General features: G+C 37.9%; 2 protein-coding genes and 1 pseudogene across 2 annotated transcripts in view; 1 reads left to right on the plus strand and 2 right to left on the minus strand.

The window, feature by feature from the left end:
- Positions 1 to 1499: 1499 nt before the first annotated feature.
- Positions 1500 to 6612, plus strand: smarcb1a (SWI/SNF related, matrix associated, actin dependent regulator of chromatin, subfamily b, member 1a). Its single transcript, XM_052094397.1, has 9 exons — positions 1500 to 1783; positions 2136 to 2247; positions 2339 to 2468; positions 2654 to 2791; positions 2984 to 3111; positions 3233 to 3399; positions 4786 to 4976; positions 5499 to 5630; positions 5823 to 6612. The coding sequence occupies exons 1-9, from the start codon at positions 1700 to 1702 to the stop codon at positions 5860 to 5862; spliced, it is 1122 nt and encodes a 373-aa protein (XP_051950357.1). The 5' UTR covers positions 1500 to 1699; the 3' UTR covers positions 5863 to 6612.
- A 1012-nt stretch (positions 6613 to 7624) lies between these two features.
- On the minus strand, positions 7625 to 10820 carry LOC127620657 (derlin-2-like; annotated as a pseudogene).
- Positions 10821 to 13406: 2586 nt separating this feature from the next.
- Positions 13407 to 25631, minus strand: part of LOC127621117 (stromelysin-3-like) — a 35862-nt gene continuing 23637 nt past the window's right edge. The window contains exons 3-8 of the mRNA XM_052094576.1: positions 24019 to 24162; positions 22993 to 23126; positions 22038 to 22255; positions 19839 to 20043; positions 15965 to 16228; positions 13407 to 14460 (exon numbers count right to left, since the gene is read on the minus strand). Coding sequence (XP_051950536.1) covers positions 14342 to 14460; positions 15965 to 16228; positions 19839 to 20043; positions 22038 to 22255; positions 22993 to 23126; positions 24019 to 24162 — 1084 coding nt within the window. The 3' untranslated portion in view covers positions 13407 to 14341. The remainder of the gene's footprint in view (positions 14461 to 15964; positions 16229 to 19838; positions 20044 to 22037; positions 22256 to 22992; positions 23127 to 24018; positions 24163 to 25631) is intronic.

Genomic DNA, 25631 nt, shown 5'->3' on the forward strand with positions numbered 1-25631 from the left:
TTATGGTGACCATCTCTTCAAGCTTTGAAAGGACAAAGTATTATTTATTAGTCTAATATTTGATTGTATGGGACTCATGCCTTGTCCGGAACGCTACGATAAGGTTTGATGATAAACAATCCGAAATCTAGTGTGTTATTTAGTGAAAATGCTCACAGTTTGTTAATCTCCTGTGCGTGTTCATGAGTGCATAAGAGCAATATTTACGCTGCATGCACGAGAAACTGCTTTGTTTTACTTCAACCGGATCACCAGCGATATGAACTACAAAAAACACAACACCGCAGCACACAAAAAAGAACAGAACTTTAAAAACATGTCTGAGAAGTTTGAAGTCGACTGAAGAATGATAAGAGTGGTGCCAACTGGTGTCTTGTTCTTTTAAATGGTTCAGACAGGTGAGCACAAAGAATTATATATAATGTTTTAGTTGAGAACGCTAAAGCAGTGGTTCTCAACCACTAGGGGTCCTTAGCACACTTCCAAGGTTGGCCTCAAGATAACTTAAATTAAAATAAGAAATATGAAAATAATTAAAATAATCAAATTGAATTAAAATGCAAAAAAATAATTTAATGTATATGCCCATAAATTATAAGCAGACTCGTTCTGAAACTTCTAGAATAAAAAAAAAATGATCCATTATTAATTATTTTAATCATCTAGTTTCGGGCGAGGGTGCCTTTAAATATATTCTTGGACTGTGGGGAGCCTTGGAGACAAAAAGGTTGAGAACCACTGTGCTAAAGAATTGCTAAAACAAACGTTCGATTATTTATTTTTTTATTTTAGGTCAGTGAACACCAGAGCCCTTCTACCAAGAACAACCTACACGCGTAGCATCGAATAGTCTAACGCGGCGGTCCCATAGAAATTCTATGTGCGGTACATTGGCGAGGAGTGAGGAGGTAATGGATGCTTCAGTGTGCTGAATAAACTGAATTAATGAGGAAACAGCTAATTGTTTAACGAACTGACCACCTGTCCGCTCATCTTCAACATGTTTTACACTAAACAACCCTTTTGGATTGAACTATGTGTGGAGTTTACTACGATAAAATTGATGTTTTATAAGAGATTAGAGAAGAAACTGGCAATTTTGCGACAGGTAAGTGTCAGATTACGGCTCTCCTCGTTTATTTGTATTGGATCCGCTAACGGTGACTAACATGTCTATTAGGATGCATAGGTTTTACAAAGAAAGATCTCAGATCAGAGAAGATGTTAAATCCATATCCAAAGTGATTAATTGTTTAACATTACAGAACTTATTGAATAACAATTCAAATGTGACTAAGGTTGTTTTTACCTAAAGACAACAGGTCTGATTAAAAGAATATAACATCAAGTCCTTGGGAAATAATGTGATATTCAGAATAAAAAAATTAGGTGTTTTCCATATTTTCATTTCCTCCTTCAATGCCTCACACTCCATTCCAGTAGGTGGCGGAATGCGCCTAAACTGGCTTGCCAACTGCCAATAAAGCGGAAGAAGAAGAACGGCGACTTACTGTCGTAACGTGCTAGTTGAGCGTTACCAGAGACTCTCCCGTGATAGAGCCTCGGAGGTTGTTAAGGTGAACATAAAAGAATCTCTGGAACCACATACAAAGGTTACGTCATTTTTCCTGCGCCAAATTCAATCTGGCTGAGCGCATGTGCGCAGGTTCACAGGAACCGAAGCGATCTAACGTTCAACATGGCGTTAAGCAAAACATACGGACAGAAACCCATTAAATTCCAGCTGGAGGAGGATGGAGAATTCTACATGATTGGGTCAGAGGTTAGTAATTAAACGCAGTGATAACTTCTGTGAGGATTACACTTGTTTTTATGAACCATATACTGTAATGTATTCGTTACCAATGAAGTCATCTAGCTAGCTAAGATTGTTTTCTTATGGAATTAGATTGATAACTGGAGTTGGTGGCTTTTCTTGATTATTCCTTCATCTTAAGCAGTTCTGGCTATTTTAGACGAACTATCAAGAGCAGTTTTGACATTTGTTGTGTAGTTGTATAAGAAGACAACATAATACTAGTTTATCAGAGGTTGATGGCAATCCAATGCGCTCAACTATCATGCAGAGTGCATGAAAGGTATCCTTAAAAGATATCTTATGTTTGTGTGTTTAGGTGGGAAATTACTTGCGTATGTTCAGAGGGTCTTTATATAAGCGCTACCCATCACTCTCTAGAAGACTAGCGACAGTAGAAGAAAGAAAGAAGATCGTCGCATCATCTCACGGTGAGTGTTGCAAAAAGAACTGTATCAAGGGTTCAAAATAAACTCAGAATGGCACTATCTTATCATATAAGCAATTTTTTGTGTGTGTTAGATCACGGTTACACCACTTTAGCCACCAGTGTGACACTGCTGAAGGCCTCAGAAGTCGAGGAGATATTTGAGGGACATGATGAGAAGTACAAGGCTGTGTCGATCAGCACAGAGCCTCCAGCCTATCTCAGGTAAACAATTTAAAACTTTTTGATATTCAAAACATAGAGCCACAAATGTCCACGAAGGTCAAGTCTTACTCAGAGGGTCATAATTAAAACGGTGACAGTAAAATGTATTATAAATGTATACATTTTGATTATCACATTGCCTGTAATACCTGAATGTCAGATTTTATTATGTGTTTTTTTCACAGGGAACAGAAAGCCAAGAGAAACAGTCAGTGGGTGCCGACTCTTCCCAACAGTTCCCATCACCTGGATGCTGTTCCTTGCTCCACCACAATCAACCGCAACCGTATGGGTCGTGACAAAAAGAGGACCTTCCCCCTCTGGTGATTTGATCTTTCCATGGTTCATGATATGATATTGAGTTCAGCATCACAGAAAACGTAATCAACTAAGAATAGAACTCTTTCCTGTATTTGACTTTAAAGATAAGGATGAACTAAAAAGCCTCTAATGACTCATAATCTTTGCTGGTTTTATTTTTGTGTTGTGATTGTCCTCGGCTCTGTAATGTACAGCTTTGATGATCATGACCCTGCTGTCATCCATGAGAATGCCACCCAGTCTGAGATCCTGGTGCCTATCCGACTGGACATGGAGATTGACGGGCAGAAGCTGCGAGATGCTTTCACATGGAACATGAATGGTAGACTGTCCCTTACACACTTTCATAAAAGTTATCTTTTTTAATACTAACAGTCTCACAGTAAAACATTCACCCTACTGCACACACTCTGAACTCTACTTTTTTTCTCCTGTCCCAAAAGAGAAACTTATGACTCCAGAGATGTTTGCAGAAATCTTGTGTGATGACCTGGACCTGAGTCCGCTGACCTTTGTTCCTGCCATTGCCTCGGCAATCAGACAGCAGATAGAGTCCTATCCCACAGACAGCATACTGGATGAGCAGATGGACCAGAGAGTGATTATCAAGGTACTACATAAGTCATCCATCCATCCATCTATCCATCTTCAACCACTTATCCGAAGTCGGGTCGCAGGGGCAGCTGCTCCAGCAGGGGGCCCCAAACTTCCCTATCCCGAGCCACATTAGTATGAAATCCAAAACTTGATTATCAAAACCATATGATTCCAGCTGTAAATCTAACAGATCTATGAATCCTTCCCAATAATCAGTTATTTAGACCTCCTTGTGCATTGTGAAAATATAAGATATATAAATAAGACAAACTTTTAATGATACATTTTAAAGTTCTTATTAAAGGGATAGTTCACACAAAAAGGAAAATTCTCTCATTTGCTCAGCCTCATGCCATCCCAGATGTGTATGACTTTCTTTCTTCTGCTGATCAAAAACAAAGATTTGTAGAAAAATATTTCTGCTCTGTAGGTCCATATAATGCATGTGAAACCCACATAAAGGCAGCATAAAAGTATCCCATAGGACTCCAGTGGTTAAATCCATATCTTCAGAAGTGAGGGTGAGAAACAGATCAATATTTATGTCCTTTCTTACTATAAATCTCCACTTTCACATTCTTCCTCTTTTGTTTTTGGCGTTTTGCATGAGTTGTGCATATTGCCACCTACTGAGCATAGGAGAATTTATAGTAAAAATATATTGAAGTAAATATTGATCTGTTTCTCACCCACATCTATCATATCACTTCTGAAGATATGGATTTAACTACTGGACCACTAACTAGTGGATTATTTTATGCTGTATTTATGTGCTTTTTGGAGCTTTCCGTTCTAGCCACCATTCACTTGCATGGTGTGGACCTACAGAGCTGAAATATTCTTCTAAAATTCAAAGTGTTCAAAAGAAGAAAGTAAGTTTCCAACATCAGGGATAGCATGAGTGAGTAAGTTATGAGAATTTAAATTTTTGAATGAACTATTCCTTTATTACATAAAGGGGTTAAAAATTATTATGAAAAGTTATCTATGAAAATAATCTTATTATCACAATTTTTATAATTGTATTTTTTATTTTCACTACATTTTATACTGATGACATAATTAAGTTAAAAAATATTGAAAATTAACAAATGTTTTAGGCTGCTGTATTCAATTTCTTTTGCCTTAACAGTTTATATTCATGGTATCCCAGCATATTTAAAAGATTGAGTGCTTTAATGGAAGTAAGGACATTTATTTTACATTGTTTTCTTTGATGTGAAGTTTGAAAATTCAGAAACTTTAATTCCAGGATTTTCAATGTTTGAATAATAAATTTACATTGGAAACTCATTGCAAGCCTTCACTGTAGGCATTAAAATGCAAGATGTGGGGTTGCAGGAAAATAGATAACGATAACCTTCTAAGTGTTTCATTGCTTTTGTCTTTAACCCTGTAGTTAAACATACACGTTGGGAACATATCTCTTGTGGATCAGTTTGAATGGGACATGTCTGAGAAGGAGAACTCACCTGAAAAGTTTGCACTGAAGCTGTGCTCTGAGCTGGGGCTGGGAGGAGAGTTTGTAACCACTATCGCATATAGCATCCGAGGCCAGCTAAGCTGGCATCAGAGGACATATGCTTTCAGGTACGGATGACCATACATAGTCAAATCATGATCAAAAATGCTGTTTCACAGTCCTGGCTGAGCATGATGTGTCAAGAAATCCTTTTAAAGCAGTATCACCATAAGAATATTTGAGGTGAAATGTGGCTGGCATAGTGCATGTTTAGAAATTATGAATACATCAACAAGTTTATGACTTTAAAAGTGGAATATTTACATAATTTAAGCTTCTCCCAAACTATCTATTAAAGGGCCCCAAATAAGCATTACTCATGTATCATAAAAAGAATAATGAAGTGTTCTTTGCTTGAACTTTCAAACCAATATAAACTTTCTTCAATTTGGGCATCATCTCAGACTGTGTGGGACATTAGAAAACTCACCAGAAGGGTTATGTGCCACCTTCTAAGCATTCTAATTAGTAATGCCTGATGTTGAACTAGATCTGTCATGTTTATCGTGCCAGACTTTTTTTTATTTTCGTAAAGTCACATTGGAGCTGAAATGCTGATATCTCCTTAACTGTGTTTTGTTTCTTTATAGCGAGAACCCTCTCCCCACAGTGGAGATTGCCATCAGAAACACAGGTGATGCTGATCAGTGGTGTCCACTGCTAGAGACACTGACCGATGCTGAGATGGAGAAGAAGATCAGGGACCAGGACAGAAACACAAGGTATCTTATTAGATGCAGACCAGGCTTGTTTGCCCCTTTTGCAGCAGTACAATTGACACCCAACATGAGGGAATGTAAATGATGACAGAATTTTCATTTTGGGGTTAAACATTTATTTTAAAGCACTACATGTATTGCTAAGTTTCAAAGACTTTCCATTAAAGATAAAACTGTTTTGTGTATCTGTTTCAGGCGGATGAGGAGACTTGCAAACACAGCCCCAGCATGGTGATGATAACGGCACCTTCCCACAATTATGGAAACATAAAGAGCAGATGAAACTCCAATAGAGCTACAACACAGAATTACTGAAATTTAGACATTCCATTGGCCAGTCCTGAAGACTTCCAGTCCCCCCAGATCAAAGTTTAAGTTGGGCAACTTGTAATTTACTGTAAACTAAGTAATGTCTGTGCCAGTCTGGCCTAGTCAAAAGCCCTGTGTGGTGACCTTTCCCTATATCCAATATCTGACCACTCCGACACAGACGGTGTCTGTTTTGAAATGTTGAGAGTATCTTATGGTATCTTTATTTGTCTTGTTTTGCATTTGTGTATAGATGCCAATTTGTAAACATAATGTACTTTTAAATAAAATGATTACAGTAAGATTAGTTTTTTTTTTTTGCCTGTTGTTTTGGATTGCCTTTTGTTCAAAACAACTTGCAATACAAGTCACAAGGACGGTCTTTATGAGGCAACCTCTGGGGTGAAGTGTCTTACTTGGAAGCAAAATGTGCTTTAGAGGTGACCCATGCTGGCCCATGTTTCCATTTTTTAATACTGAAATATAGGGCAAACCACCAGAAAGGAAAGCTAACGCAAGATAAGCCTTCGAGTGTTTGTATTTATATTCAGATAGAGCAAAAGTTTCTCGAAGCTTCTTGCAAATGTATCCATTGTGTTGTTTCTTAAGGCATATTGCAGTCTTTCCGGAGAACAAACTTCCAAACAATTTATCTTAACCATTTTGACAAAGCATTTTGTATTTTGCCATGGTGCTGTGCTAACAAAAGGCCACGAGCCTGGAAATGCATAGTCTGTTTAATTTGGCATTTCAGATAGTCGGCACATTTGTGAATGTGCCCACCTGCGTCATCTGCTCAATGTGTTCATTACTATTCACAGCAACACTGCTTTGTAAATCATTATAAAGTTAAGAAAACCATGATTGTTTAAAACTAGGTGACCAAAACAATGGTATTGTTCTTCCAGAACAAAATAACAAAGGAACACTTTTTTTGTGATGTGCATGGCACTGAATGCAAAATTACACAAAGGCACTAAGGCGGCCAAACGTAAAATCCTTGTTGCCATAGTCTCGGATACAAAGAATCTGTCCTTCCAGGATGCACATTCCAAATGATGGCCATAGAGTAAAGCACCTATAAAATCAATATATAGAGCCTATAGTTCACCCAAAAATGAAAATTCTCTCATCGTTTACTCACCCTCATTCCACCCCAGATGTGTATGACTTTTTTTGTAATGTACACAGTACAAAGATATTAAGAAGAATATTTCAGCTCTGTAGGTACATACAATGCAAGTGAATGGTGACCAGAACTTTGAAGCTCCAAATGCACATTAAGTCAGAATAAAAATCCACACGACTCCAGTGGTTAAATCCATGTCTTCAGAAGAATATGATAGGTGTGTGGGGTGTGTGAGAAACAGATCAATATTTAAGTCCTTTTTTACTATAGTTCTCCTCCCTGCCCAGTAGGTGGCGATATGCACAAAGAACTCACACATCATATTTCATCTGAAGACATGGATATAACCACTGGACTTTTATGGATTACTTTAATACTGCTTTTATGTGCTTTTTGGACCTTCAAAGTTCTGGTCACCATTCACATGCATTGTGCGCACCAACAGAGCTGAAATAGAAGAAAGAAAGTCAAACACATCTGGGATGGTATGAGGATAAGTAAATGAGAGAATTTTCATTTTTGGTCAAGCTATCCCTATAAAGAACATTCAGACATACAACTAAACCAAGGAGGATGTTAAAAGCAAGGCAAGATTTATTGCTGTCCTTAGAAAAATTTGGTACTGAATCCTTCTAGTTTTCTTCTCGTTGATGATCTTCTTCATTTGGACCTTGACCTTCATCTTGACCTGTAGGTCTCCATCTCGCGCAATCCAGGACAGCCCATTCTGATCTTCTGAAAGGGGGGCATGGATTGGATCTTCTTGAGGTGCGTCAAATAGAGCTTGACTGTAGAATATGAACGAACACTTCTGTTTGAGTATCAGAGCCAAACATGATAAAAAGACAATAAATAATTCAAATATTCATGTTCATACTCACAAAATTCCAGGAGTGGCAAGAAGCTTTCTTCCTCCTGGCTGGTTAGGAAATACATCCTCCAGGAAGTAGTAAATATGTCCTATAACAATACCTAAATCAAAACAATATAAAGAAACATATATTTAAATTAATTAAAGGAGTAGTTCACCCAAATTATCCATATGACTCCAGTGGTTATATCAATGTCTTCTGGAGTGATTTGATAAGTGAGTGGGAAGAAACAGATAATTGTTTTAGTAAATTTTTCCAATAAATTCTCCTGCCTGCTCTGTCAATCTCCACTTTAACTGATTCACATTCTTCTTGCATACGCCCTCTACTGGGCAGGGAGAAGAATTTCTAGCAGAAATGTACTTAAATATTGATCTGTTCCTCAACCTCACCTATCATATCATTTCTGAAGATATGGATTTAACCACTGGAGTCATGTGGATTACTTTTATGCTGCCTTTATGTGCTTTTTGAAGTGTCAAAATGTTGGTACTTGCATTGTATGGACCTACAAAACTGAGATATTCTTCTAAAAATCTTAATTTGTATTCTGCAGAAGAAAGAAAGTCATACACATCTGGGATGCATGAGGGTGAGTAAATGATGTCATTTTTGGGCAAACTATCACTTTAAATGTTGAAAAGACTTAAAAGATCAGGTCAGCATTATTCTTTGGCATGACGGCAGGGTTTATCATATTGACTTTTATAGGATTTAACATTTTACAATGATTTGGAAACACAATAAGCAATTTATAGCCAAGAAATCTAGAAAGATTTATATATACTATAGAAATGTGCATGACTTGTCCATGGTTTTTTAATGATATTTTAATTTCCATAGCCTAGAAATCATAATTCCAAAGTGCCCAACTCTTTCTACGTTTTTCATGACCGTGCCTCGATTAGTTTCGATAGAAAACGTCCCTCGATTAGTTTAGGAAAGCAGCAGACAAATCTGGCCCTCTTAAAAACAAACAAAAAATTGTTTTGCAGAAATTCCTTCAAGCCTGGGTACTTCAAGTTCTTCTTTGGAGCCATCTAGGAATGCTATGCTTATGCAGTCATTATCAAAATCCTGCACAGCATATAGAATTTAAAAGGGGATGTTTCAAGATCCAAAGACACCTCTTTTACATGGGTGTCTCAGGAGAAAAGTTCACATACCCAGGAGATCAATAACAATGGAATTGCCGAGTAACAGCGAGAATCCCATGAGCACTCAGGGAAGGAATGGGCCTGGAGGTTGAGCAGACCAAAGAAGTTCATGTGAACGTAAGGGATTCTTCTACTCCACACATGAACCAGCATGATAGTGAAGGCCTGTCTTAAAAAGAACAGGTTGGCAAATAGACCAAAGAGCTGCAGATATTAGAGTAAAAAAATGTCAAAGATAAAATACTGAAATAGAAACACAGCTACTGAGAAAAGCCTCTTAAAACCTAGATATAAACAAGTTTTTATAAACCTGTAGAAGTTATAACACATTTCTTAATTGAATAGTCATGTAGAATACATACAGTAATACATTGTAACAGTTCATAGATGGGCAAGGAGGAGGCCGGAACAGGCTGAACAGTAAACATAAAGTGTTAATAATAAACTTAACTTAAAACAAACGTAAACAAACACAGACACATATGCAACAAGACCACGTGCATCTCTATCTCTCTCTCTCAAACCGTGGTCTCCAGCTGCCCTTTATCTCGCTCTCCCTCTGATCAGCTGATTCAGTGCTGGCCACGCCATCCTCCTCGTCACATACATACATAATTTAAAATCTATATGAGATCTTGCAAGGATATGAACCAAACTACATGCTAATACTTTGCTAAAGAGATGCTTAGCTTTTCTTAGTGTGATGAATGCTGAGGGATACAGTCATAAGTACACCACCAAACAGGAACATGTAGACAAAGTCTGCCGTTTGGCCACAGAAGGAGCCTTCCTCCAGCATTCGGCAGTAACGACATCTGCTCAGTCAAGGATGCAAACACAGATGACCGACAGCACACAGCTGCACAGGAGCCAAATGTAGTAATGCAAAGCAAATACACTGTGAAACTGTGTGAATTTGTTTGTGTGTTAGGAACGGTTAGGATTAGGGGTTATGGTTAGGGTTTAGATTAGGTTTAGGGGTAAAGTTAACAGTGTAAATACAGGTGTAATGAAATGCAGGTACCCTAAATCTATGAACAATGCAACAACACGTATGTACATAATAAGTATATAGTATCATATGCTTAAGAATATAGTAGTTAAAGACACATAATATCATGTTTGTATATTGTTGTATAATTATTATCATTATTTAGTGTTCATAACGTCATATTGAGAGACCACATGGAATTTGTATTTGCACTTTTAAAAATGAATGTCACATGGTTAGAGAAATAGTGACCAGTTACAGAACCTATAATACACACTTTATGCCTTATACTTTTATATACATTTTAATATAAAATCTTGATTTTGGAAAAGCAAGTTAATGGACTTGACCCTGAAATTGAATCTTGAATGTAGGTAGATAATCAAAATTGTTTAAGGTATCAAATTGGTGTTATGCTGACCCATGTGACACTATATTTATAGTACTGCCTGGGTCTTCAGACGTATATTAGACCTCTTACAATGTATATAAATAGGTTGCATACCACAGCAGCAGTTGTCAGGACGCATGCAGTCGTGTCAGCTCGAGTGACTGCTTTTTTTTCTTTTTTTTTTTAGCTCGAGTGACGGCTGGAATCTGCATGAACTCTTGAGTGACGCTGTGTGCCATGATGTCTATATAAACTTTCACTTTCTTGACTTTTAAAAAAACACTGACCCTGGCCGACGATCAGTCGGTTAAATGTAGGTGGCTTTTAAACCTCAAGACATCCATGTCCACGCTTCGACCTCGATTATACTTGATGGTTCATAATACTTGTGTTTGAACACAAGAATAATACTTTCAAGCTTCTTCAGTCGCTTCAGCGCCTCCACGTGGATATAAGCAAAATACTACTGTTCACCCGTGTACAGTGGTTCACAGAAGATTTAGGACAAGTAATGTGTCTAAAAGTATTTTAATTGTAGCAAAATACAGCGCACATTTCATATTACACACATTTCATAAGTATTTACACAGTAAATATTCAAAGCAGAAGCAACTGAAGCATAAAAAACAATTTAAAAAAACCTGTAGCGATAAATGTACGTGAATGTTGTGAGAAAAAGATCATCAAAGTCTGTCAATTGAAACGATTACATATAATTTATTAAAAAATGCGGTGTGAGAGAAAGATCTGACTTGAGCCTGTCTTCATCACTAAACTTGTGTCCAATTATGACAGTTGCTCTTCTATTATTTTCTATTATATCTACCTTTTATTTGTTGTTTTATTTTTATAGCTTAATATCATTCCGTGTACTTTTATTTTAATTAGGCTACTCTAATTACACTGTGTATTAAATATTTTCTTCTTTTTTATCTTCTTAATTTTATGGATGCCCTGAACCACAAGATGCAACTCTGTAAAAAAATATTTGTTGGTGTCTTAGTGCCTACTTTTTTACTTTTTCCCCTCAGTAAAACTTTTTATTTATCTTTTTGAAATATTTCAGAGATTCGTTATTCAGAGAAAGAAATAATAATAATAATAATAACAATAATAATAAATAATAATATTTTTTTTTGTCATGACAGAAAGAACTAGGTCGCGAGTACAAGCGGCCGAAATGGGCTTCCTCAGAAGGGTGGCGGGCTTCTACCTTAGAGATAGGGTGAGGAGCTCAGTCATCCGTGAGGAGCTCGGAGTAGAGCCGCTGCTCCTTTGCGTCGAAAGGAGTCAGTTGAGGTGGTTTGGGCATCTGGTAAGAATGCCCCCTGGCCACCTCCCTAGGGAGGTGTTTCAGGCACGTCCAGCTGGGAGGAGGCCTCGGGGAAGACCCAGGATTAGGTGGAGAGATTACATCTCCACACTGGCCTGGGAACGCCTCGGGATCCTCCAGTCAGAGCTGGTTAATGTGGCTCGGGATAGGGAAGTTTGGGGCCCCCTGCTGGAGCTGCTGCCCCCACGACCCGACTTCGGATAAACGGTTGAAGATGGATGGAATAATTTTGCCTGAGTAAAAAAAAGTAGGACAAAGGCTCAGAAAGGCACTAAGACACCTAAAATAAATTCACCTTGTGAAAATAATTTGTTCACCTTGCAGTTCAGGGCCTCCATACATATATATATATATATATATATATATATATATATATATATATATATATATATATATATATATTTTTTTGTATTGTCAAAGTATTTTCATATATATGAAAATACTTTGGCAATACAAATGGAAAAAGATGTGTAGTGTTAATAAAGCACCATAAAACTGAGACTGAAAGAGTTCAATTAGAGTTAAAATATTGTCAGTGTCCTGCACTGAGAAGTGACAGTTTTTCTGTTTGTACACAAACATTTTTTTTATAACAAAATTCCATAAATTTTAATTGAGTATTTTTTAAAGGAATATTCCATATACAATGCAAGTTAAGCACAATCAACAGCATTTGTGGCATATTGATTACCACAAAAAATAATTTTGACTGATCCCTCCTTTTCTTAAAAAAAAAAAAAAAAAGCAAAGATCGAGGTTAAATTGAGGCATTACAATGGTAGTGAATGGGTCCATTTTTTGGAGGGTTTAAAGTAGTAGTGTAGTCTACTACTATTCACCATATGCCCACCTATCTTTAGGATTTTGTGTATGCCCACCTGAAATAATTGATGGTATGTATGGCGGGCAGAACAATGACTAGGCTTTTTTGTGTGTGTGTGCTCATTTGAATCTCTCTAAATGTGCACAGAGCTATGGGAGGCAGGAGCACAACTGATGTCATGGGCAAGAAAGGCAGTCTGACTAAACTGATCATCCAATCTGAACGTTGATTTCAGACACGATTGGATGTTGCTAACCTTCTAAGAAACTACTACACCACTGGTTTAAAGGCAGAAATGTGAAGCTTATAATTTTTTAAAAGCACTTACATTAATTCTTCTGTTAAAACTTGTATTATTTGAGCTGTAATGTTATTTAAATACAATCATTTCAGGGTTTGCTGACATTACGGCAAAGAAGGTGAAAACTTGGCTAGAACTTTAAATAGAAAACTTTAAAAGTGATTTTATCACACTAAAATTATGTTAACATGCATTTTATATCTTCTGGCTATACTTTTGAAACAAGTATTTAAAAGTTTACTTATTGGCCCCATTTACTTCCATTGTAAGTGCCACACTAGATCCCAAATTTTAGCTTTTTTTAAAGAAAAGGAGGTACAAGTCTAAATACATTTTTGTGGTAATCAACTTTGTGCCACAAATGCTGCCCATTGAGCTTAACTTGTATCGAAACCAGAATATTCCTTTTACAATATATATATATATATATATATATATATATATATATATTTATTTTTATTTTAGTATTGTATTTTATTAATTTAATTTTGTAAAACATTACAAAATTCAGTTGATGGAGTTTTATTATCAAATTGAAATGTGCACATTTTAAAAATAGGCTAAAATATTTTTTGAGTGTACATTACTCAAACATACAGTGTAAATCAACATCATAAACAAGTTTATGTGTCTAGAGTTTCTGTTCCTAAAAGAACATATCCAAACACAAAATATCCCTCCCCTATTGGATGAGAGAGATTTCTAAATGCGGTTTTCTAATGCATGTTACTAATCAAAACAATCTGTACAGTAAATAATGGGGAGAAAGGGCATCAGATGCAACTAACATGCTACAATCAACTGATTTCCGTCTGTATTTAAATTACAGTACAACTTGCAGAGAAATGTAAAACCTACGAATACAAGTTTCGGACATTGCATCTAATGCAAAAATCCCTGATTACAAATGTTTTAGCACCCTTTTTTTCAACTTAACAGGGTATTAATGTCTCTTGACATGGTCGAAGTTTGATAATAAAAAATACAGACATAGCTGCTCTTGGTTCATAAAGCTCAGATGTGCAAGATTTCCTGAGAAGAAAATGGATTGATCAGACATTTTTGAGATAAAAGGATTATAAATGCCTGGGGAGCAAGAACTTACAATGAAAAAAGAAGTCACCTGCAAACCATACAAATTACTTTCATTTGTGTAACTAATTGTCAGATTAATTTAGCATGATTAAACATTTTTGACTTGAATAAAATCAGTTAATTTAGGTGAAGCACATTTTCACAGTGTATGTTACATCATACAGTGGGTCATGTATAAAAAAGTAGAGGTTCATGCAAGTTTGTATAAGGCCGGCTGATCAGTCCAATGATCAGTTCAAGAAATTTACACTGAATGCTTCAGACCAGAGAGGGTGGCAGCATGGTGCAAGAGACAGTGAAGTTTCCTGAGAGTTTATGGCATGCTACATCCAAAGAAGTCTGCTCCAACATAGCGTGGGTAACCTTCCAGAAACTTGCGCTGAACTGGGTCAAACTTCCAGTACTGTCGGCGGCTGATAAAGACAGCATAGCCTGTGGAGTATACAGTTAAATACAAAAATGATCTCAAATAGAAACTTTGTTTGCATTCATTTCAAGAATGTACTTACATACATTAAACAGCCCAAAGTATATGGACACCCCTTCTATTTAATGGGTTTGCAAGCCCTCTTAATTCCAGTGAAGACAAATCTTAATGCAAATAATGACAATCTAGTGAACTTTGTGCTTCCAATTTAGTAGGAACAGTTTAAGGAGGGCCCTATTATGTCCCATCAAGACAATGTCCCTGTGCACAAAGTGAGGTCCGTTAAGAAATTGATTATTGAGTCAAGTATGTAAGAACTCGACTGGCCTGCACAAAGCCCATTGAACACCTTTAGGAAGAAATGCAAGTCTGGTCAAATCACCCAAAATCAGTGCCAGGCCTTATGCTAATGTCTAAATGGAAGCAAATTCCTGCAGCCATGTTTCCATTCCGAGAAAAGTAGAAGCTGTGAGGTTTAAAAGCATTGGCATGCAAGACCCTGATATACTTCTGTATAAGTTCATCTTTGTTCTTCATTCAGGGGTAAAAAGAAGATCAAAACAGTCGAGCAAAGGTATACTTCCTGTTTGCAAACATTCAGACACCCGCCACTCTGCTGTGGGAGGCATTTAGAATTACATTTAAATATGAGGATGCTCAGGACAATAATGTGACATTAAAATGCGTTATCAATGACTTTATGCCTCATTCTATGAGTAGAATTCACATGAGGTCAGTAAAATAAGTCGTTTAAACCACACTATGATGATTTAAAGTAATATACTGTTTATGCAGCAGATAATGTTTAATTTGACTTGTTTACATTCTGAATTCAGGACGCTAATGCACTAACAGATGGGTGTATAAAAGAGTGTTAATGGGCAGAATACAGACAAAAGAATAATGATAAGAGAGGCATATCTTACTTTGGCCAGATGCGTGAATGGCTTTCACTGCAGATAGCACATCAGTGAATGGGCACTTGAGAGTATTTGTGTAGATTTGATATCTTTTGTAGACTAACTGAACAAAAAAAATGCATGACATGGTCTTAGAAAATGTCTCTACGCAAACGATTGTACAGATGTAGTTAAATTTGCACTAACTCGCTAATAACTGCATGGCGATGTGTTCATGTTGACTGATCTTGACTGACTGAAGGTTGTGAACAGGAATTAGCTGTCAATGTCACACCTTCCGATGACATAAACTAATGGCAGTAAGCAGGTGTTTAGCTGACAGTAAGACGTTTTCTTCAAAGTTTGCCCAGGCGAGCTGTTACGAACCACCGAAACGAACACAAAAACAACTTTTTTATTAAACAAATTTAGCCATAAATGGCGTCACACCCGTTCGTTCTTCGATTTTGTATGAAGTATACAGGGGCCTTTAATGTTCAACAAGCACATAGGTGTGGTGTTTGGATATCCACATACGTTAGGTCATATTAGTGTAGCAATTACACAACTACATAGCAGCAAAAAGCAGAAATATATATATGTGCATTACCATTGGCATCCTGGAAGGCAGCATCAATCTCTTCAGGAATACCCCACCAGTCGTGCTGCATGCTGCGTGGGTAGGCAGTGTCCACTCTATTCTCTTGAGAATCTAAACGCCAGTAGCTTCCTGACTTGAAGAAGTATGTTTGGTGGCCGTGGTGCTCCTTTAAGTGCAGTGATGCCTGAATGTGTGTGATGGGAAGGCCTAGAGTCTGCAGAGAGTCTGGTCCAGTTATCTTGTGCTCTGCATCAAACACCCAGTACTTGGAACCTTACAGAGGATACAAGGAAAAGAGTTAGTTGACTACATTAACGTACCATTTTCATTCTGTGTAAGCATCTCTATATTACATTTAAGCATTATATGGTTACACAATCCTTTTTATTGATCTGCAAAATCCAGTGTTGTGTAAAACATGCACAAGATATATGTTATATCATTTGAATTTAAAAATAATAAGATAAGTAATGTAGAGCACAAATAAAAATAGAATATACAGCATACATTACATGCATACACATATATACACCAACATAAAAAAACAGACAAATACATATATTCACATACATAGGCATAGACACATGCATGCATGCACTTATGTGCACACATACCTACACAGAATGAAAATGACTCAAAAAACAGTCATGATGACACATAAATGTTTAGGAATGGCATGGAGGTAACTATAGAATTAGTACTAATATATTCTGAAAAAAAAAGTAATAAAAGGGTCCTAGGTCTCAAATAATATACCAGTACTGTCCTTTAAAGTATACCTAATCTTTTCCAAATGAATGAAACTCATAGCCAGTCATAAAATGATGGAGGGGAATTCTGTCCATAGTACGAGTATGTGCAGGGGCGGACTGAGATGAGAAATTGGCCCTGGATTTTAAATAAAAACCAGCCCAAAAGTTGTTGAGAGGGGTGAGGGGGGGGGGGGGGGGTTAGGTGCGGCCCCCCTTCAGCATATCGCGCCGCTGTTTTGTGGCCCACTCGGCCCGGCCACCAGGACAATCCCAGTTCTCCCTATAGCCAATCCACCCCTGAGTAGGCATTGCTAATAATGTAGAGAAAGCAAATGCATTTGTAATGTGACCAGGTAATCCAATAACATTTGGAGGAAGTCCGAAAAGTGCAACCAGTGGGCAAGGTTCACTCTGCTTCTTTGTAATTAATGAGAAACAATTAAAAATTGATCGCAAAAAGAAGCTATGGATGGGTATAGCCAAAACATATGTATTAATCTGCAGTGGCTTGATGGCAACGATTACACAGAGGATCAATGCCAAGCTTGATTTTTGCCAATCTAACTTTCATCCAGTAAATACAATAAATACATTTTAATTGGATAAGACTGTGCCACGCACAAATAGAAGAAGTATAGAAACGGGACAGGATCTAGTTTGGAGGTCCAACTCCCACTGTTGTTAGATAAAGGAGAGAGCAGGAGTGGAAATGGAAGAAAATAAGACTGTATATATTATACCCCTTTTATCTAAGCCTACCTCAAGGACTTTATCTAGATGGGATTTTGGGGGAAGATTCGGAAGCTTAAGGAATGTATTTTTAACAAAAGTTCCGTAGCTGCAAATATCTCAAGAACTGTACTTTAGAAAGGGGGACTTAGAAACATTATCCATATAGATATCATTGAAAACTAATGTCCCTGCTCTCTGCCAATAATTAAATGCTTTATCATTCAGTGAGGGGAGGAATGAAGGGTTTCGTGTTATGGGTGAAATGACTGGCTAACTTTAAGGGCTGAAATGGACCCAGAATTGAGACCAGATTCGTAACGATTTCTGGACAATGGGATTACTGCAAGAACAGCAAGAGTCGGCAGTAAGAGGACCACATAGTAATACAGCAGGTGAGGCTGGTTCTGTACTGACCCAAGCCAGGACCCAGTCACTGAGCCCAAAATTACTCTGGAACCAATATAAAGGGCAGTGTATATTTGCTGCCCAGTAGTAAAATGTGAAATTAGGAAGCGCAAGTCCACCTGAAAGCTTTGGTTTCTAGAATATTTCCCTGCGGATTCTAATTTGTCCTTTATTCCAAATAAAACAGGAGATGTGTTGATTCAGAGTCTTCAAAAAAGATTTGCCAATGAAAGGCGGAGGGCCGATCAGCGAGCAAAATCTTTCAGGATAAACTGCAAGAGTGGGATAAAATTAGCTTTGAAGAGATCTGAGCACCTGTGTGTGAATATTACTTCCAAATATTAAAAGATGTGGGAAGCGCTTTTAAACAGTAACACATTTTCTGGTTAAATCAGATATTGGAAAATGTATTGGGTATATCTCACTCTTATTTATATTTAGTTTATAGCTGGAAAAGGAGTTTATCATTTTCAGAATTTGGGGTAATGAGACAACAGGATCATAGATATAGAGCAACACATCATCAGCGTATAATGACATTTTGTAAACAGTACCAGCTCTTCTGATGCCCTATATATAGCCTGATCAGTACGAATGGCAATCGCCAGGGGTTCCATTACCAGTGCGAAAAGCAACCATGTCTTGTACCGTGGTGCAAGGGAAAAATAGAGACGTGTACTTCATTGGCACGAACTGAACATACAGGTTTTTTTATATAGTTTTATTTTCTTCCCTGAGGTCCACTGATAATGTTAGTAAAAATTTGTTTTGCATTAAAACATTTTCCACCTTGTTTTTGGCCCTCTATCTGACATGCTCGGTTTTGGCATAAGCACCTCCTGTAAACACCCACTGTTCGAATTGGCTAACATTGTGCAGCCCCTCAAATAGAGCATTTTTTAAACTCAATCGGAAGAAAATGAACCAGCTCAACAACATTATAAAATGAAACATCAGGGTTTACACATAATGGACATCCAACACATTGCATCCCATTATATTAAACTATTCATCTCAAGCACAACGTTTAACATTCACACCCTGTCTACACTGGACACGTGAGTCGTGTCAAAAGCAATAGAACCCATTAAAATCAATGATGCACTCAAGACACTGTGTCGCTTTGAGTCAATGGAGGCGCCTGGTGTAAACAGGATGTCAGCACTACAAACTATCACACAGTTATGACATATGAAATATTCTTGAATGAAACTGTTTATTCAAGCTTTTACGATTGTGTCCAAGTATTTAACTGCCCCATCCTTCAATAACAGTTCCTTTGCAAAGATTGAATCGTATTGGTATGAGCCGAACATACAATCCACTCTAAAATACAATGAAGACACATCCACATCCAGTTTCCGATATCATTTGTTCATGCTTTCATACACCAACAACTAAAAATAGTGCAGATGGGCGAAAGAACGCATCCTTGACAGAGAGCTTTTCCTCTTCTTGAGTTGTAACTTGACACTGCATCTTTTAAAAGTAGCCCGAGATATGTGTCAAGTCCATTTAGGATGAATCTCCCATGATAGGCCCCATCTCTCTCCACTTCAACTGTGTGACTGACTGAGAACCAGTGTAATCACAGAAAAATAGGCATTGCATTTGCAGATGTATTTGGTCCTTGTGATGTCACAAATTCCAAATGAGCCGTTTTTGCAGAAAATGTGATTCCTCATGTCATGATCCTTTTAAAACTTTCACTAGAAGCACTTGTGTGAATTGCATGCATGAAGTGTACAATGATGTATATGTATTATAGTGTACTGCACAATACATGTGCACATATATCTGCTTTCTGCTGCATGTTTTCAGTGTGATCGTGTTTTATCATGCCTTGAATTACACAAAGCAGGATGCTTCAGATATAGGTCATGGGGAAGTACTGCACCACCCATCACCACAGCTTTGTATATAAGCAGGCCTGTCTGATCCTGTCCTCCAACCACAAATCACCACAGTCAGCCACTGGTGGCGTGTTTACCCACCTTCAAAGAACCAGATATTGCCGATTTTGTCTTCATAGGCGGCGTCTAAGTTCTCTGGAATGCCCCTCCAGTGTCGGGAGGCCAGGGCAGGGTATCCCGCTTGTAAGCGGCCCTCCCTGATGCGCCAGGCATAGCTGGCCTTGAAGAAGAACAATTCCCCACGGATTACAGACACAGCATCAAAGTCTGTATGACAAGCGTCAGGCTACAAGCAGTGAGAGAGTGAGAAGAAATTATGGGAAAAAGGGAGTGAAATGAGAGAAACAAAATAGTGGGAGCACACAGATAAAATACTAGAAAGCTTGAAGTGGAATAACTGCTATTTTTTCTAAAGATTGTCAAAAACGTCAAATATGTTTAGTGCATTTATATTAAAGGTGATGAATTTTTTACATTAAAGGCATAGTTCACCCAAAAATGAAAATTCTGTCATCATTTACTGATTTACCCTCATGTTGTTCCAAACTAGTAAGACTGGTTCTCCAGTGGAGCAGAAAAGGAGATGATTGTCAAAATGTTAGCCTCAGTCACCATTCACTTTCATTGTATGGAATAAAAAGATGCAGTGAAAGGTGACTGAGGCTAACAGTCTGCCTAACCTGTAATTTCACCTCTCTTTAAAATACATTCTCTTATCCTAGTTCAATGTGAGAAGACACCTATACATAAATTGATAATCATTTGCTAGTAGAGTGAAAATACTGCAGCATTGTGGTGCTTCCAGAACATTGGTTTATTTGAGCAGTCCAACATTTCAACATCTGGCTCAGCTAATAGCATGAGTTTGGGGATGGACTACCTGTAACAATCTATAGTAGGTATTGACTAGTTTGTCTCAAGGGGTCAGGGTTTGACATGAGATTTTTAGTTCTCATATGTTTCCCAGTCTGCTGCTTTTTACATTCAGGATTGTTGCTAGTGAAGGGCTCGGGTCTGTGAGCATTCTCGTGTAGTGCCATAAGTCAATCAGGGTTGTTATTAATCATATTGTACAATTATCAGCCAAAAAATTATGACCACCTGCCTAATATGCTGTTGGTCCTCTGCATGCCACCAACAGCACCAACCCGCTGAAGCATGTACTCTACAGGACCACTGAAGGAGTTGTGTGGTATCTGGCACCAAGACATTAGGAGCAGATCCTTCATGTCCTGTAAGTTGCAAGGTGGAGCCACCATTGGTCCAGCACATCCCACAGATGCTCAATTGGATTGAGATCTGGGGAATTTGGAAGCCAGTTTGTTCCTCAAACCATTCCCGAACAATGTGTGCAGTGTGGCAGTGTGCATTATCATGCTGAAAGAGGCCACTGCCATCAGGGAATACCATTGCCATAAAAGGGTGTATCTACTCTGCAACAATGCTTGGTAGGTGGCACGTGTCAAATTGACATCCACATGAATGGTCGGACCCAGGTTTTCCCAGCAGAACATTGCCCAGAGCATCACACTCCCTCCACCGGCTTGTCGTCTTCCCACAGTAGCATCCTAAATGGGGCTTATCGGACAAAGTGACCTTCTTCCACTGCTCCAAGGTCCAGTTCCGATGCTTACGTGCCCATTGTAGGCGCTTTTGACGGTAGACAGGGATCATCATGGGCACTCTGACCAGTCTGCGGCTCCACAGCCCCATACGCTGCAGGGTGCGATGCACTGTGTTGTGACACATTCCTTCCAAAACCATCATTAAAAGTTTCTTTGACTTGTGCCACCATAGACCTTCTGCCGGTTCGGACCAGACAGGATAGCCTTCCTTGCTCTCGTGTATTGATGAGCTTTGGGCGCCCAACACCCTGTCACCAGTTTGTGGTTTGTCCCTCCTTGGACCACTGTCAGTATGTACTCACAATTGCTGACCCCACAAGCCTTGTCATTTCAGATATGCTCTAACCCAGTCCTCGGGCCATAACAATTTGTCCCTTGTCATAGTCGCTCAGGTCTTTACTGCTGCCCATCTCTCCTGCATTCACTGATTATTCGCTTACCATGTAATCTACCCAGACCTTGACATGTGGCCTTGTTAGGAGATGATGAACGTTATTTGCTTCACCTGTGAGTGGTCATAATGTTTTGGCTCATTAGTGTAATTTTCCTGTGGCTCCACAGTGATTGGTCAGTTATGTTACTATTTTGTGAGGTGTGATGTCTGTAACTGAAGAAAGGTGTAATCACAGATGAAGTGACACATTTAGTGACTTACTGCACTGCTGATAATCTCATTGGTTTCTGTAGAAATGTGGCGTGAGGCTTGAGGCCGGGAACCGTAGAGGTACTGAATGCCTTTCTTGTCATCCTCACTGAGCTGGAGAGGATAGGAGAAGCTGTAAAATGGGGACATAATGGCTCCAGGCTCCAGAGAGTGCTGTAGACCCAGAACATGACCAAACTCATGTGCTGCTACTTGAAGAAGGTCTGTTCCTGGAGAATGATGAGTGAAATAAGAGCGCATCAGAGATGTATCAGAACTTTCCAGGTGTGTCAAATTTAGATTTTTGCAGGAGTGTTAAATGAAAGAAAAAAAATCACTATAAATCTCTTGTGCATTTGATGCATTCACTGAATCTCTGTGATGTTAAAGAGATTGTTCACCCAAAATGAAATTCCTCTTATCATTTACTCACCCTCATGCCATCCCAGATCTTGTGCAGAACACAAAGAAAGATTTTTAGAAGAATATTTCAGCTCTGTAGGTCCATACAATGCAAGTGAATAGTGACTAGACTTTTCAAGCTCCAAAAATCACATAAAGGAAACATAAAAATTATCCATATGACTCTAGTGGTTCTGAAGACATGCAATCACTTTGGGTGAGAAATAGATACATATTTCATATATCTTTTTTTGCTATAAATCTCCACTTTCAGAATGTGAATGCTTCTGGAGACATATATTAAATCACTAGAATCATATGGCTTACTTTTATGCTTCCTTTATGTGATTTTGTAGCTTGTAAGGTATAGTCACCATTCACTTGTATGGACCTACATTCTAAAAATCTTTGTTTGTGTTTTGCTGAAGAAAGAATGTCATTCACATCTAGGATGGCATGAGGGTGAGTAAATTAGTTAATTCTTGTGTGAACTATCCCTTTAAGATCTGTGTCAGTGATTTCCAGCCCTGAAGGCAGTAAGATGACTTTTGTCTTTAAAACCTACCAAGTTCGTTTCCTACTGTCCAGGACTCATCATAGTCAAAATGGATGTCTCCCTCCCGATGCGTCCTTGGGAAAAATGCATGAGCCAGGATCCCACCAGGGCCATCAAAGGGCAAATTATCACCATGCCAGTACCTAACATAGGATTTATAGACACAGATATGCACAATGATATGATTGTATACACAGAGTAAAATTGTCTCATGAAAGGTCAGAATGATCACAGCAATCAAGCACAAACATTATGGCGTTGTCACAGCACTGTTATATCAACAGAATCTTGACAACTGCATTTAATGTGCACTCAGTAATTTTTTATGCATTTCGTCTTGGACTTACACTGACACCTAGTGGCGTGGATGCAGCATCATTCCACAGCAGTTTTCAGTTACCAATGCCATTGTAGAAATTCACTATTCACAGTTAGCCATGGAGGCCTTCTTCATGTAATAAAACAGCTTTTATAAGATTACTAATATGACTGGAGTCTCATGTTTTTATTCATATGTTTTAAAATTACTATTAATTTCTTAAGGAGTAAATTCTTTAATGAGGAAATATATTTCCTAAATTCCCTCATTCATAGGTGCAACTACACAGATTATGAACAAGATCTATTGAATGTACTACTGTAATAGTGATCAATTTTAAAGTATGTTTTTCTACGTAAATAAGTTTGACACTAAAGACATGAATATGTTAATATTAAATTAATGTAGAACCAAATATTTCTGTTGTAAATGATATGCACTCAGATAACCCCCCTATTATCAGACACATTCAGCTGCAGAATAACTTAATGGCTGAGAAATATGCCTGGAACCAAAAACCTTGTTTTTTGCATGATGTATCAACCATTCCAACAAGTGTTAATGTAAAGTCCACAAGACCACTGTCATATGGATTGTTTAAGAAGACGAATAAAAGCTAGTGAAACCCAAAAATAATGTACCTTCAAACATCTTACCAAAATCCCCAATTCTTCACTTTGTTTACCTCTAGGCATTATGAAAAGCCACTTTGTCACCTTGTGAAGTCGATGATTATGTCGGCCTCTTGGTTATTGACCTCAGTAAAGGTGAGTGGTGTGACATCACTCCAGACCTTGAGAGCTTCCTGTAGAACACGCCGGACTTTGTCCTCACTCATCTGCCATGGGAAACGCTGAATTCTGAACTCACATGGACACATTAATGTTCAGACTGTTTATCAACAATAAACACGTAATCATCTTTGCTCCTGCATAAACAAATTGTATTACAGACCACCAGCTTTTCGCTGCTGGACCACAAACTGACACAAACCCATATCAGGGACCACCAAAGTGATCCCTCTTTATTATTCCTCACCCTAGGCGTCCATCTGGAGAACATGTCACATGATCACTTAATGTGTGCTGATAGGTTGATGTAAGAGTATAATAAGACTGCAGTTTTGGTTGCATTATGTGAGATGAAATCCATAGCTTCATGAACCAAGATGACAATATTTGTTTTAATAACAGCCATCTCTACAAATGTGAGCATGTAATTATACATTCTTAAAATATTTTTCAATTGCAGCAATAATAGGCATACTGTTGGCTTAAGTTAACTGTAAGTTAAATAAGCCGGCGTCAATACTTAGATCACAAATTATTTAGGAATGGCTTTATGTTAATAAAGGAAGCCAAGCTGTGTAACAGTTTACACACCTGTCTGTATCAAGGAATGCATCTACCTTCATTCTGGATCCATTCAGTTTTGCAATTTTGACACCACAAAAGACCTTTAAGGCATGCCTGTTCACTTGGTTCACCTTGGCAATTTTCCCAAACTGCTATTTTCTAGTCATGCAATACTACCTAACTTCTTGAACTGGGAAAGACTGAAATCTCAAACTGTTTGTCAAGATAATGTTTTAATAACATATGTCAAATCATCAATTAAATCTGACAACAGATTGGCATCCTTTATTAAAATAAAGCCATTCCTAAATAATTTATGATCTAAGAATTGACAGACTGTTTAACTTACTGTTAACTTAAGTGAACATATGCCTATTATTGCTGCAATTGAAAAATATCTTGAAAAATGTATAAATCTCAAAAAACGGTTCCGATTGAGAGAACGCTGGCATGTTTGGCTACAAGTCCTCTCCAGTGTGTTCTTTGTTTCTTTTAAGAGAGCGTTTACTTACTTTTTTTATTCAATTGTTTTTAGACACTAGAACAAACTGTTTGTGTTGGACTTTTATCAATCAGGGACTTTCTTATTTTTGTATTTGTGCAATTTTCAATGAGCTAGGGGGTGGCCAGTGGTGGCCTTGGCCACTGCAATTTTGGTCATTTTTTGTCTTGGGCACAATTTAGTTTTTTAGAGGTGAAACTGTCTCTGTAAAACTGTACAGACTTAACATGTGTGCACACTAAGGTTGCCACACCTCTCCGTCCCGGGTGTCATTGTATCCACTCCCCACATCATGTCTCTCACAGTTAACTTAAAATAGGATATCTAAATAAAAATACATAAAAATAGTATTAATATTGGATATTAAGTCTTTGGCATAATGCATCATGTAGGCTTCTGTAGTCTCTTGTGGTCCATGCAGTGTTGTTAGCTTGAACTGGTCCATAATCAACATGATCACACGGGAAGTCGG

This window comes from Xyrauchen texanus, chromosome 27 (assembly GCF_025860055.1).
Source record: "Xyrauchen texanus isolate HMW12.3.18 chromosome 27, RBS_HiC_50CHRs, whole genome shotgun sequence".
Taxonomy (NCBI): domain Eukaryota; kingdom Metazoa; phylum Chordata; class Actinopteri; order Cypriniformes; family Catostomidae; genus Xyrauchen; species Xyrauchen texanus.